Here is a 15,268-nt window from a genome sequence, read left to right as displayed (position 1 = left end):
TTTTCTTGTTCTGTTGGCAGATAATTTTTCTTATTTTAAGAAAATTATACCCTATTTTTGTACTTTTTTTCCTTGTTTTTGAAAGGGGACTTTTTGCAGTGTATGTATTCATACACAGATAAGGAGGTTTAAACAGGTCCGACATTTTGAATTGAAAAAAAAAAAATCTAATTAAAGCACCGCAGGAATAATTTTTGCTGCTTTCCCCACATCAAAAACAACCTGATCGACTAATTTAAAAGCTTCTCAGTTTCATTATCTCTGCTTCACCTGGAATGGTGTGAAACTAGCATGAACACATCCGCGCTGTCTTCAAATAATATTTTGCTCATATCATTTAATTTAATTAACTGACGTCTACCGCTGAGAGTCTCTCTCTTTTTTGTTAACTCTGTTTAATATCATGCCTTTTTTATTTTTGCTCCTGGTGGGAGCAGCAACTCTGCATGGAGGGAAATAAAAACAGCAAAGCAACAGAAAAAAAACCTTAAAACGACACATTCTTATTTGTGTCGCCCTCCTCTGGAACTCAATGCTTGTGAGCTGTTTTTGTGGTGTTTTTTTAATGTTTTAGGTAAAGTAAATATAAATTGATCCTTTTCGAGAGCTTATCTCTCTAGAGACAAACGATAAGCGTTCCCTCCCATGGATGTCAGCCTTAAAGTCTGCTGGGATGCCGTCTGACGCCTCTTGGCCTGTTTTGTTGCAGAGCATCGGCTGCGATTATGTGATTAACTCCAGCTCTGTCGAGGATCGCTGCGGCGTCTGCAACGGCAACGGCTCCACCTGCACAACCGTCAGGAGAACGTTTGAAGAGAGGGAAGGTTTTGGTATGTTTTTTATCGATTGGGATGCTTTGTCACGCAATAAAGGGCGAATTTGTACGACATGATTAAAAAAAAAAAAAGACTTATGTGGATTTAATTTAACCGATGAAGATTTTTTTCTTTTTTTTTTTCATTTTACCCCTGAAATGTTAGTGGTCAGCATTGTTTTATAGTTGCAAATTTACAACTTATAAAAAAAAGAAGGAAAAAATAAAACTTTCAGAAATATGAACTTCAGCTTAAGCTAAAACTTGCGCTATATATTTTCTAAATTTTCTTAATTCCTACCTTGCATGCTCATTTAATTTGTTCGTATTTTTTCCTAGAACATCTTGGTGAATGCTTAATCTAACAGAGGTGTTGCTGTTTAGGCTATGTAGACATTGGACTGATCCCTGAGGGAGCCTGGGACATCCTAATCGAAGAGGTAACTGAAGCCGGAAACTTCCTGGCACTACGGAGTGACAACCCCGGCAAGTATTTTCTGAACGGAGGCTGGACGATCCAGTGGAACGGGGAATACAAGGCGGCGGGAGCCGTGTTCACCTACGAGAGGACGGGACAGCTGGAGAACCTGACGTCTCCTGGGCCCACGATGGAGCCGCTGTGGATTCAGGTAGGACGTTCTCTTAAAAACCAACACCGCCCTTCGTGGGATGGGGTTAGGGTCAGTGTACTGTTTGTTTAGAATAAAAGCAAAGGATGAATTATTTTGTTTTTGCTCCTACAGTCATGGAAAATGTTGTCAATCAAGACAGTGCTGAGGAGAAAGTAAAGGCCTTAGAGATCAATCTGTAAACCGCTAAAAGGTCAGATTCAAACATTCTGGTTTGTAACTCTGAAGTAGATCATTCTGCACAATAAAGAGCTCATAGAGCTAAACATGTATTTTCAGCTGCAAAGACTCGGCCAGTTCAGGGTTGAGGGCGTGGCAGCATGTGTTTCGTTTTCACGGTTTGAACTGATGATCATGTGTTAGGCGGAAAAATCTGGGTGGATTAAAGAAAACTGTTGTCAGAGTTTCTGCGCGATTAATTTGTACAGCACAAACTAAAACGGTGTAGCAGGAATGTAAAAGTTCAGCATTGAGGAATGTCTGAAAGCCGTAATAAAGTGATCCAACGTTGGGAAGAAGAGTGAGCCAAGAACCTCTTCACAGCAAAATTAAGGAACTGATTAAATCATACAAAAAGAAAAACAACTAAGATTTACGTCTTTCCTCTTCCTGTGACAGTTCTCTCCGATTCGCAGTGAGCGGCGTGCTAAAGTTTGGCTGGAAACTTACTGAGGGTAGCAGAAAAACAGCAGATTAAATCATCTCCATGTTTTTCAGCTGCAAACCCCTCGGCAAGTTAGAATTGCTTCTTGCGCAACACTTTGAGCTTCCTCCATTATTTTGCATGCGCTGCTCTTTTGAGGTGGTGCATCAGTCCGTTTAATGTCGGAGGGGTGTGGCAAAACCTCCGACCCTTTTCTTGATGCCGTTTGTTGTGAATTTGGAGGGGATTTTTTTTCTCCCCCATTTTCTTAAAGAAGCTATTCTATTTTCACATTTGGTCTCAGATGAAGGGAAAATGTCTTTCCTTGTGTCTAATTGATTCCTTTATTCCATCTAGCATGTTGGGAGTTTTTGATTCCACCGGCTGCAACAAAAGCACAATAAATGACTTCGCTGCCATCCGCCGCCTTCATTCAGAGCTGATTCTCTCAGTTTTCTCACTTTCAAACGTAAATGCTGAGTGCAAATCTATTTCGAAAGCAGACACAGGAAACCAGTCAACAAAAGTTTTTGATCAAATGCACCACATAAAAGTTGAGAATTGGTTTGCATTCCATCGAGTTCTCTCTGGGTACTCGTGACTTCCTCCTGCAGTTCAGAAACATGATTGTAAAATTATTTGGATGGATGGATGGATGGATGGATGGATGGATGGATGGATGGATGGATGGATGGATGGATGGATGGATGGATGGATGGATGGATGGATGGATGNGATGGATGGATGGATGGATGGATGGATGGATGGATGGATGGATGGATGGATGGATGGATGGATGGATGGATGGATGGATGGATGGATGGATGGATTACAGCTCGCACACATTCGTTATGTGTTTCTGGTTCACACAAATCATTCAGCTGATCATGTATGTTGTACTTTGATAATACCTTGTCTACTATCCCAGTACGCCTTCCCTCTGCTTTAAAGTAATGTGCAAACTTGTTAATTCAGCAGCAAATCACATATTCGCCTTGTGATAAATATGTTTTAATTGAATTTCTGGCATAAGGTAATATGTTTGTATGTAAATGACTGTGAAACTGTCTGCATTACTGAATTCAAATGAGTTGAACTTGATCATTTAATTGGAAATATTCTCCCATTTTCTACATTTCTGCTTACTGCCAAATTGTTTCTGTGATTTGTTTTTTTTTTTACTTTAACTTTTTGCTCAATTGTTGATATTCTGATGAGGGAATATGAAAGTTTGCAAACACATTCACTTAATGAAATTATAAATGTTCTTCTCTTCTCAGTCCGTTTGCAGTCAATCACGTTTTTATTTATCTCTTTTTATCTTTTTTGCTTGATAGTTTTCATTTTCTGGACCTGGAATTAAGTCGGTTCTCTTAATTGTAATTTATCTTGGGTCGAAAAAGAAAAATGTCCCTGAAAATGTCTTGCAGGTTTGTTTGTTGTTGATGGATTGAAGTGACCGTAGTGGTCCAGCTGTTCTTCTTTCTTTTTTTTTTTTTTGTTTTTACCTATTGATCACTGCCAGGAAACCAAAAGTAATAACTTTTTTAAATCAAATCTGGAAGTGACAGTTGTTTGCTACCTCCAGCTATCCTTGCTTAAATTGACAGCAAAGGTTGGTGAGATAAAGAATGGGGTTACAACACCAGCTGAACAGAAAAACTGGTGAAAACGCATTTCTTATTCCTCTTATTACTTTTATTTTGTGCTCTAAAAGTTCTTGGAAAATGAGCCACATCTGAACTTCTAGGTTTAAGACTATTAGAAGAACTCACATGTCTCTTGTTTCCTAGCTCAGATCTGTGTGTTTTAAGTTGCAGCATCTCTGCTTCATTTTGGTTTTGTGCCATTTACTTTTCTTCTGATTACACCTACAGCGGACTTTTGTAACGATTCCGCCTCGTGTCCCAGCTTCTGTTTCAGGAGACCAATCCAGGCGTGCGATACGAGTACACAGTCAGTCAGACTGTTTCGGAGGGTGACGACAGTCCAGGGCGTGTTTACTTCTGGAAATCCGGATCGTGGACCGAGTGCAGCGTTACCTGTGGAAGAGGTAAGATTAGGTTTAGCATCAGACTTTAAAAGCTAGATAAAAAAAGAGAGGATGAGATTACTTGCAGTGTATTTTTTTTTCCATATATGACACATTCTCAAGAATTGATAACAAAAAACTTGTGCTGCGGCGTTTGAAATTATAGTTTTTTTTCCCACAAACCTAACCGCTGCATGCTGCGATTACAGCAGCTTTAAGTGCGGACCCATTACAGGTGGCGAGTGGTGTGTGAAAACGAACATCTGAGGGCCTGTGCTTTGATCCGCTGGTTGCAACATGTCGGGTATCAAAGTGTCAGGCAGAAATCCACACAGATTGCTCCTAAAACTGCTTTCATGCAGTCTAAAAAACGCGGGAGAAACTGCATCCCGGTGACCCTTCGGCTTCAAAGCAGCTGGCTCTCTGATGCTCTGATGAAGGGCTGGAAATTCCTTCTATAAAAATGTTCCTCTCATCAGACGTGTTGCTGATGGTGGGTGCAGAGTGCAGTCTAATTTGCTCCAGCACGATCTCCCTGTGCACAAAGCCGCTTGTTAGAAGTCCAACAGGAGTCTCATCTGACCACATCAGCTCCTCCACTTGGTGCTGCTGACAACTTGATTACCGACCCGCCTTTGTGTTGAGGTAATAATGTTTCGTGTAATATTCATCTGCCGTTCATCTCCTGATTACGTCCTGTGCCAATATTCTCATGAACATTAAAAAACTAGTCTTTTTCTCTCACATCACACTAAAGCACGAGCCTTACGTCAGCAAACCTGCGTCACCGGCTGCATCATTTTACTCTGTTTACTGCTGAGTTTTTTCCAAAGACCTAAATAGAGAGAAGCATGTTCATTTGGGCCCTTGTAGCTGTGGCTCTGGGGTTTTTTTTTGTTTGTTTGTTTTCCTTTCGCACATCCCAGAAATAAATATCAGAAGCTAGTGGCCTAAGTCTGCTGTAAGGTGGAGACTTGAAGGCGCGTTGCTTGTGCCGTTGAGCTGATAAGTCTTCTCACCAAACGCCTTTGGCTGTTTGGAGATTTAGTTTGATCCTCACAAGGGTGCGGTGACTTTGCAGCAGCACCCTCAGATCTCTTGAAAACTTTCGTGAAACCCTTAAGAACTTTTTTTTTTTTTTTACGTATTTTTTCCATATTCTCCCGGACCACTCTTGTACATTCGTTCTCGGTCTCCTACATTTGATTTATTTAAATCTGGATATAAATGAATGATGATGACTCATTTCTGACTGACTAGTGTTTCATCATGTTATTATGACACAGCCTCTGCATAAAGGTGAAAGGCGAGCCATTGTCTGAGATTGTAGATGATCTAAAACGAAGCCGAGTCACATTTGATTCATGTTATTTAAACGAGAAAAAGCTTAAAAATATCTCAGATTTCGGTAACACTTTATTTGAAGGGGGGTGAATAAGACTGTCATGACACTTTCATACATAACATAACATCTGTCATGAACATGAATAAGCCTTCATGAATATTTATGATTGTTGTCATAAAGTGTCATTCAGTAAATTATGACACTTTTAATACAAAGTTGACATTATTGAAAATGTCTTTGTTATGACAACTTGACATTAACCAAGAAATCATTATTGTTTAAACTTTACCTTTAATAACATAAAGTTATCTAATTTTTAAGTGCAATCAGTAATACTTTTATAAAGAATTTATAACAGTAATGATTTCTTGATTAATGTCAAGTTGTCATAAAAGACATTTTCAATAATGTCAACTTAGTATTAAAAGAGTCATAATTTACCGAATGACGCTTTATGACAACAGTCATAAATATTCATGAAGGCTTATTCATGTTCATGACAGATGTTATGTCATGTTTATGACAGTGTTATATCAGTCTTATTCACCCCCTTCAAATAAAGTGTTACTCAGATTTCAAACCATTCTACATATATGGTAAGTAACTGTGAGAGGTTTGTGGCTTGTTTTTAATTCTTTGTTGTTATTTTGAAGTCTACAGAGCAATCTTATTCCCATAGTTAATTTAAGTCATTTTGATTATTTATGATTCAAGAGTCTACGAAAACATTTAGATGTAATCCTTCAGGCCATGGATAAATGTATATACATTTCTTACTTGAATCCTTCCCAGTCTGAATTTTTCTTTAAACATTTTAAATGTACTCACAAATAAGTGAGTTTTCCATGAAGAATTTGGTGTCTCATTCCACAGAAGAAGCCTTTCCCTGTAGATTATGAATCAAAACTATTCACACCCCTTTAATTTTTTGTCATGTTGTCACAATACAACCACAAACATGCATATATTTTATTAGACTTAATGTGAAAGACCAACACATTAAAGTTGTGAAGTGGAAAGAAAACAATATGACTCAAAAGATGTTTTGCAAAGGTGCTTTTTATTTATTTATTTTTTATTTTTTTGTCATACCTCCCTTGCCAGACGGACATGAAATCTTGTCCAAATGACACGTTTTCCTCCTGGAAGACGCAGCAGTGCTGTCCTGTTAAATGAGCCATTGATCCCCAGACAGATGAAGGCCCCCCTGCCAAACGGGACGCCAAGCTGAGGGATGCCGGCTTTTGGCCATTCTCTCTCATCAATACTGAACTGCACTCAGAATCGGTGAGGCCCTGAATCTGAGTCGAGGGGTCCTCACAGACACTTCAGCCGATACTTTGGTTGAAATCAGAAGAAGTTACGTTGGTCGCTTCTGGGTGTAGACTGTGCTGTAGACAGTGATGCAGTTTTGTCCAGCAGAGTATGCATTTACTTCCTCTGACATCTGGAAACAAATTGGAAAAAAGAAAAACTCAAACCAGAAGTAACAGAATCGGCATGCCATGTCAAAAACGTATTTTTTTTCCTTTTGGAAACATAGACTAGTCAGCATTTTATTGCTGCTCTCTCACTGCACAAAATGAGTAGCTGCACAATGTGCAGCTAGAAACCTGAGCAGCTTCTGTGACTTGACACATTTCTGAGGGATTTATACATTTATAAAACCTGGGTAAGTTCAACCATTTTTTAAAATTGCAACAGGAGAAAAAAATTATAATTTTTTTCAGTAATAAGAGATTATGGATATGTAAGAGTAATAGTTAGATTTTTTTTTTTTAAGTTTCACACTTATGTTTTCTCAGTATATCCATTCCTCAAATTTTTGGAGGGAAACCCACAGTTTATTCAAAAGGTCTGGAATAAAATGCAGCTTCGGAAGTTGCAATATCTGGGAACAATGTTACATAACGTAAAAAAAAAAAAACAACATACATTTTGTGTGAAACTCCCTCTTGAATAAAGAAGTTGCATAAAAAGTTCCCTAAACAAGCTCCATCTCTTTTCCTGCTCAACAAATGTTTAACATTTATTTTTCTAAAATTAAATTTCATATAGTAGTCATTTGATGCTGTGCTTTTCTAAATTATAACTGATGTATGTATTAGACCTCTGTTGGGGGCATTTTTGCTCAGTCTGAGCCTTTAAAGTGGGAATCAAATAAAACAATAAAATGTTTTAGTCTGATGAAGAAATAAAAGAAGAAAAAAAAACTATTTGACCATGGAGTAAAACCAGCAGTGAAGTAGCTTTCCAGTAAAATCTAATCTGTTTGGTTACTCTGATTTTCAAAGGATTGTTCAAGGACCCCATCCAGCTTGACCAGTTCAGCTGTGGCTAATCTGATTGGGCCCGTGCTCAGAAAGGCAGCAAGCCGTCCGCACCGCAAGGGAGTCCTTGATTTTTTATTTTTTTTTTACTTTGATGCATTCACCCCACTTGCTCCTAAAATAAATAAAAGGTCTTTTTTCAGTCAGTATTTGCAACATGTCCCCCTCACCACCTTGGGGGGATTCTCTGTTTAATCCAGCAGCGCAGAAATAGATACTAAGTTGCCTCTGAATAAGAGCAGCTCATAACCATATTTTAGATAATTACATCCCATCTTAGCTGCAAACATCAGATCTTTTTTTTTTTTTGTGGGACCTGATTTGGAACCTTAATGGAACCATGATATTAATTACATGTGGTTATGTAATCAGTTTTATAGTATTAAGTTTTCCATAATGCTTCCCATCATGTTCTCATTTATTTTGTGTCTCTTTACATTTTGATGAAATCTGCACATACGTTAAATCAATGCATTTTGTACCAATTGGATGAAGTCATTTCCTGTCTGTTGTAGATATAGTGCACTCATTTTATTCTGCCATTAAAGTTCAAATATGTCTTAGAGGCATTTACACCAAAAGTATTGAAAATATTAATAAATCATAGTTGGTATTTCTATTTTTTTAAAAGCAGAAAAACATCTTTCATAATGCCTTTTTGAAAACAAACAGGCCTTTGAAGACTTCAGTGAAAGGTAAGGTAAGGTAATTTTATTTATATAGCACATTTTCAGCAACAACAAGGCAATACAAAGTGCTTTACATGAATTAAAAGGAAATACAAACAAAATAACAAACCAAAAGAAAGAGCACAAAAAAGAGGAAAGGACACATTGGGGCAAATCGCAACAAAACAAAGGGCAAAACGGAGACATGAGTTGAAAACTTCAGTGAAAAGCAGCGAATGAATGCCACTTGAGTAAACAGCAAGGCAAACACCTCAGTAGGATTTTGTATCACATAAACAAGAACATGCTTTTTGTACTTTCCTTTTTTTTACTTTTTGTTTCCTTTGTCAGTACAAATATCGGCCAACGTCCACAGATCTAGGAAATCAGTGGCTAATCTCTTCAAGGAAAGTCCTTGCTTTGCATATTTCGCCATATTTTAGTTGTTCGATTGTTTTTCACATGACTGAGGAGCGGATCGACTTCGACTGGGAACTAAATTTGCGTCGGTGTTTATTTTTTTCCATAGACATGCAGATGTTTATATACAGACTTTCAGTGGTGTATTATATTACTGTTGTGCTGCTTGACCCTCCGAGTAAAACATGGACTGAAAGTAAGAGTTCATCAACTCCTGCAAGAGTTGCTCAAAAGAGAATAATTATAAGAAAGTATAAACAAAATCTGATTGTCTTGTTTCAGTTTTACCTCCTGTGGTGATTTAAGCTGCTTATTATTTTTTTATTTTCTCAATCCTTTAAAACTAAAAGAAGGTCTGTTCTTTGTAAGCTATCGCTTTATGCGAGAATCAGCCTTTCTCCTCAGCAGCCTCCTCATAATCACTCATGAAAGACTTGTGCTGATTGAAATTATTCATGTAGGCGGTTTATGAGAGGCTCACCAAATATTTGTGGGGTTGCAGGGGGGTGGAGTGTGTTGCAGCAAATGGCAAAATGGCGTTAATTTCTTGTTACACTCTAATGTTAAATAGCTGTTTGGGAAATTGGTGCATTAGTAGTACAGAGGAGAGCCTGCAATCATCCGCGCGTCAGTGTGCGACAACAAAGAAAGTTTAAATACATGAGTTTGCATCCAACCAGGTTATTTCCTTTAAAACAAATTATAACAACCATATTTTCTTTCACTAGACTTCTGTTTTTTTTCACAGAGAGAAAAATGGTGTCCGTTTCTTAGTGATGATAAAAAAAACTGAATGTACCCTCATGCAAAATGATTATAATGTATTTCTGAATAAACATTTGCCCTAGAAGGTCTTCCAGTCGTTTTGTTTCTCTTTTTCAGTCTTGCTTTCAGACTAACCTGCTCCTATTGACATTTTGGGAGATGCTGTTTGTAAATTAGCTATCAGACTCACGCTCTGGCCCGGAGAAGGATCAGAGCAGGGGTTGTTAGTTGTTTCCTGCTCCTGCAGAGTGAAAGTCCCCTCCAGAGGGTGAGAGGAAATGTGCAGAGAGTTGGAGATAAACCTGTCAGAGCTTAAGGAGAGGTGTCCTTAGATGTACTGCTGTGTGTAATACAGTCTGAAAGGCAAAGTGGCTCTAAAAGGAGGCTAGTTACTGAAATGTGTTTCTGGCCAGGCTACCTTAAGTTTGGCATGTATTATGTATTTTTTTTCTCCTCAGTGTGTTCAGTTTCAGCTCTAATGCAGGAAATGCCAGGCTAAATTGCTTGGAAATAATTAAGTCATTTCTGTACACAACGGGGGGAAAATACATTAACAAAGCTGTTAATGTATTTTCCACAAAACTGAATTAAAATCCTTTGAAAATTAAGATTGCTCTTCATAATAATAGTGCTATGAAATGTATTTTTATTAACTGAAGCAATGTTTCTTTCATACGTAAAATGGCTCAGCTCCTGCTTTAGCTTAAAAAGAACCCAAAGCATTTATACTTTTAGAATTTTTTTTTTTCATTTATTATTATTTTGAGGGTATGTGCATTACATTTAGATTTGGAAATCTAAAAAATGTGCTGTAGTCACCGTCACAATGTGAATATTGGATATTTTTATGTCTTTTTTTTTTCAGCATTTCCCCAACATTTCTTAGTCTATCTTTTTTTAAAATGTGAGCATATTGGAAATATCTGCTGATGCAGCACATGTTGTTGTATGTTGAATTAAATCTAAAATACTATTCATTTTCATAGTAATTATAGGCCAAGTTACTTTGTATGACCTTAACCTAAATGACTCCCTTCTATGACAGATTAACACTTGCAGCCGTACAGCGTACATTAGCACATCCTCGGTATAAGAATAAAAAGTCTTAGCAAAAATGGCTTTAGACGAAAAGTCTCAGAAAGAAATGTCAGCTAGGATTCACAGGTCTCACCCGTATAACTTGCTCTGGACTATAAGCCAGGTACTGTTTAAATGTATGAACCATGCACTCAAATAACTGAACGTCCTCAAATTCACTAGAATTGCATATGCTTCTTTAATGAGTTAGCGGGGCTAAGTAGCAGCATGAATTCAGCAGTGAAGAGTAATCAAACCATGAAACAGAATTGATCTGATCAACCTAACTCTCTCTAAATGCTGATACTAGGAAACTCTGAACAGAGGCTTTGGAGAGCAAACAGTCCTTCATGCAGACTCTGGAAAGGCTCAGTGGCAACTGATGACTTTGCGAATTTCTTGGATGAGAGGCAATCAGGGAATGGAAGATGTCGGTGACACACGGGGCAGATCAGATTACTCCAGTGACAGGCTTCACAATTAAAGACCGAAAAACACCAACAGGAAATGCATGACCTGGACTTGGACCTGCTTTGTGGGGAGGGTTTTTCTAAAAGGTTAATGGATAATCTAATTTTTTTTTTAAATTTTTTGCTACAGGCTGCCTTCAGCATTCACCAACTTGATAGCAGAAGAAATTTTCATCTCTGTTTGCTTTCCAAGCAGGAGCATAAAAGCACCAACCAGAGGGCGTGAAGGATTCCCTCTCCGTAGGCAGCGATGGTTTCCTCCTTGCAGTAATTGATGTCTTTCCTTCCTGCCACTGTGCCTAGCACACATCTCAACACTCCAGACCAGCTTGTTGCCAGAACCAGAGATACTTGCTCGTTGCTTTAACTGGAAGTACTTGACATTCTCCCCACTTAGCCAGATGATGGCATATGATAGCAGCAGGGTCTGATTTAGGGGGGGGGGGGGTATTTCCCCCCCATGTCTGCCAGTACTGCTATGGGAATCTCTTTTTCCCAGGACTGTAAAGTAAAAACATACTGCTGTTGCTCCGTGCCATGGGCCTGTCAGAAAAGGTTTTTTCTTTCTCCTCCCACTTGTTTTCCAGGTGTGCAGAGGCAGATTGTTTACTGTGTGGAGAAGACGACTGGGATAGCCGAGGAGCATCTCTGTGATCCGTCCACTCGGCCCGATGACAACCGAACCAGCTGTTCCAGAGATCCGTGCCCTGCCATGTGAGTCGCCATCCAGACGAGCTGTGATTTACGACACGCTGAGGTTTCTCAGACAAACACGTTTTGTTTCCTGCTGCATTCTCCACGCTTCTACGGTTTTACCCTGGAAATAAGAAAAAGCCTGAATCTGTATTAATATGGTGTTAATGACAAAATGCAAATCCTTCTGTTGCTTAGGCTTTTTAAGTAGGATTATAGGTATTTTCAGACGAGGCCCAAGATTATATGCGATCCTGAGCAGAATCTGTTTCAGATTATCCATGCTTCATTCATTTCCTTTCTGACTACTGACTTGTTTTATATCTACATGACAACCCAACTATATCAATTATGTGATATAATGTCTTGCCAGACAAGCACACCTTTCACATAATATAAAAAAGAAGTAATACTTGAGATACTCATTAAATCTTTTATTATTATCTTTTTTTAAGTAAAATTTTCATCCTAGCACCTTAAAGGTTCCCTGATCGCAGAGGATAAGTACTTTTTTTTTTCATTTTTGCCTGTTTATTTTAAGAAACCATCATCTGGTTTTACAAGGTGAGGAGAAAATGACCTGCAGTTATGCTGAAAAGTTTCTGCAAAAAACTTCTTCGACTCAAAACAAATACACAATATGATACTGTATTTTCTGACATATAAAATTTGTCAGTAATTGGTTGTTATGGGGATTTAAAAACACTTTACATGAAGGGTTTACATGCTTAGATGCAGGAAACACAAACATTATTTCTCACTGATGGACAGTGGATGCGAGCATGAAAAGATTTCCCCACTCGGTCACGTTAGAGGAAATGTTTAAATCAGCTTATGACTCTGTTAACACAAGATTATGAAACTGAAGGTTTTCTGTAGCGTTTGTCCACGTTTCCCTCAAACCAGCCCTGGTTATTTCTGAAAGCATGTCGTCCCACCATCAAATGCAGGTTTTCTTACTTCATAATGGACCATCCAACTCAAGATCAAAGAGCATGTTATTTTCTTCTTCTTTTTTACTTCCACACATTTTTTGGTACCAAAGTTGTAGCTTGTTAACTTTGGTAGAACGAGAAAAGAAACTACATTTTCTCTGAAAACTGAAAGTAGCTCTGAACTGAAATCACTGCGGACATGATTGTGTCGGTCTTTTCTTCATCTTTTGGAGATTCAATGCATTTTTATTTGATTTTAAACCTTATGTAAATCTGGGTATGTCATGTCTCTTATTCCCTGGCATCAATTTTTTTTTTAAGTTGTTTCCGTTTCTAGCTCCTGTTACCTGCTCATCTTCAGTCTCTTTGTATTCTCACTCTCTAATTGTCCCCATTTCACCCATTTATCTCGACTTTCTCTCCTTCTTTCATGTCTTGTTTATGGAGTTCATCATAAGTTTGAGTTCAGTTTTTGTTTTTGTTCTTTAAATCTGAAGATCCCAGGCAGGAGTGATTCATCTCGTCTGCTTCATTTCTCAACTAAACATGATCGCGGTCCTGTAAGAGCCTGGATAATGACATTGAGAGCTTCTTACACATTAAGTGCCGCAATCAAAACCAAAAAAAGAGAGATTGTAGCTTTTTTTTTGTAGAAGGTCAAATTACCTTCCAAAGATTATTACTCTTGTGATTACATGTTGAAACTCAGCTTCTTATCTGTGTTTTGCAGCTAATTTGATTTTTCTGCAGTTGACAACATTTCAAGATCAATACGATATCTGAGAGAAATATACAATCTGTACTCTTACAGAATGTTCTCAGAGTTGTCATAAATAATAGATTATATTCTTTTACAGGGAAGGCAGACAAGAAAATGATAAGTCATTCCGAGAGAAATGAATGAAGGAATCGCCACTGTTTCTGGTGACTGACAAAAAACATGGCTAAAAAAATTTAATCTGTTTGCTGAAACAAGTAAAAAGATTCTAAAAGTCATTCAAGAAAATAAATCTAGAGAATTGGGTAAAAGATGTTGATCGTTCTTGGCTGGCTGCTTTTTTAAGTTGGCATCACATACCCCAAAAATGTTAAGATTTTAAAATGTGCAAGTTGTCAATAAAGACATCAACACAGCCTCGCAGTAAGATCTTCAAAGTAGGACATGTACACAGATGTTGAAGAGAAATGGGCAGAAACAAAACTGCAAGTTATCAGCATTGAAATGAAAATAAATAAGTAAAAAATCTATTAAAAAAAAAAAAATCAAGCTAAAACAATGTTCAATGCCCTGAGGAGAGGCAGATATAGAGATGGTGGATGATTGTGTGACTCTTGAATCTGAGATTGCCACTGAAATCATGTGGGAACATTCATTTGTTGCCATCGCAGTGATGCATAAAAATATGACAAGCACATTTTCACCGTTGCTGATGACATGCAGCTGTGTTTCAGCTAAAGGAGCAGGGCAGATGGCAGCAATTACCCCTGTTGGAAAGGCACAGATGGACTTTAAAATTTTGGAGGCTTTCTTCGTTCCCGCAGTCAGTACTAGGTGTATTGGTGGTGAAGTGCCTGCATGCGTTTCTTCAGGCTGAACTAAAGATTCTGAACCTTTTATTTAGTGAAAACAAATGAACTCGATGACATTGCTACCAAAGAGTCTGGATCTGGTGGAAACCTTTGACAGAGCTGGAACTGGCATCGTGGAACTGGCATCTTAAAGTATTAGAAAAGCTGTGGGTGCTCTACTAAGTACTTCCTAAAATGCCTTCGGTTCGTGTTTCCATATTCATTCGTTCACTTATTAAATTATTCACTTCTAGATTTGCTTGGAACAGAAAAAAACAGCCGACTTGGTGAGGATTTCATATTTCTTCCCAAGAGTTATGTGGCTGAAATAGATTAGCTTTCATTTCTTCATTACTTTAGTGTGTTTACCAAAGTTACGGCTCTCAGTTTGAAGACATTTTGTGTTTTTATATATTCCTTCAATTGCAAGTATAACACTAACCCATTATTTGTTTTTGATGCTAACACTTCACCCATATTATTTTCTTACTCTTTTGGCACCTGCATAGAAATATGGAAGAGAAAAATCTTTAAGAGGTCCCTCGTCTCTTTCACTTCTATTGCTGCTGTGCACAATGAGTTTCATCAAAAAAATAATTTTTTTTCCCCTCTTTTACCATTTCAGTTCACCACAATGCGCAGAAAGATGCGTGTTCAGCATGTGGGCAAAATCCTCCTTCGTTGAACAAAATTTGAGTCATTTTCATTGAGCAGCTTTTCTTTTACTCTATGCCTGACGCATTATGAACATTTTGTGTGGGGAACAATGAAAGCGACTCGCAGAACCTTTCGCCGCACTGCCGAATTGGCGGGTCCGCATCAGGACCACGGCGAGGCGCAGTCATTTTCTCCTCGTCCGTGCAGATTATTTGGAAATC

At 38.1% G+C, this 15,268-nt stretch overlaps 1 protein-coding gene across 3 annotated transcripts in view; it reads left to right on the top strand.

The window, feature by feature from the left end:
- adamts7 (a disintegrin-like and metallopeptidase (reprolysin type) with thrombospondin type 1 motif, 7) overlaps positions 1–15,268 on the top strand; it is a 138,469-nt gene that overhangs the window by 85,065 nt on the left and 38,136 nt on the right. For all 3 annotated transcript variants that reach the window (XM_008404673.2, XM_008404672.2, XM_008404674.2), the window contains exons 14-17: positions 710–830; positions 1,199–1,443; positions 3,998–4,139; positions 11,781–11,907. In XM_008404673.2, coding sequence (XP_008402895.1) covers positions 710–830; positions 1,199–1,443; positions 3,998–4,139; positions 11,781–11,907 — 635 coding nt within the window. The remainder of the gene's footprint in view (positions 1–709; positions 831–1,198; positions 1,444–3,997; positions 4,140–11,780; positions 11,908–15,268) is intronic.

The sequence above is a fragment of the Poecilia reticulata genome, linkage group LG3, assembly GCF_000633615.1.
Source record: "Poecilia reticulata strain Guanapo linkage group LG3, Guppy_female_1.0+MT, whole genome shotgun sequence".
Lineage (NCBI taxonomy): Eukaryota > Metazoa > Chordata > Actinopteri > Cyprinodontiformes > Poeciliidae > Poecilia > Poecilia reticulata.
Note: the sequence above shows the minus strand (reverse complement) of the source record. Positions and strands in the feature narration are given on the sequence as shown.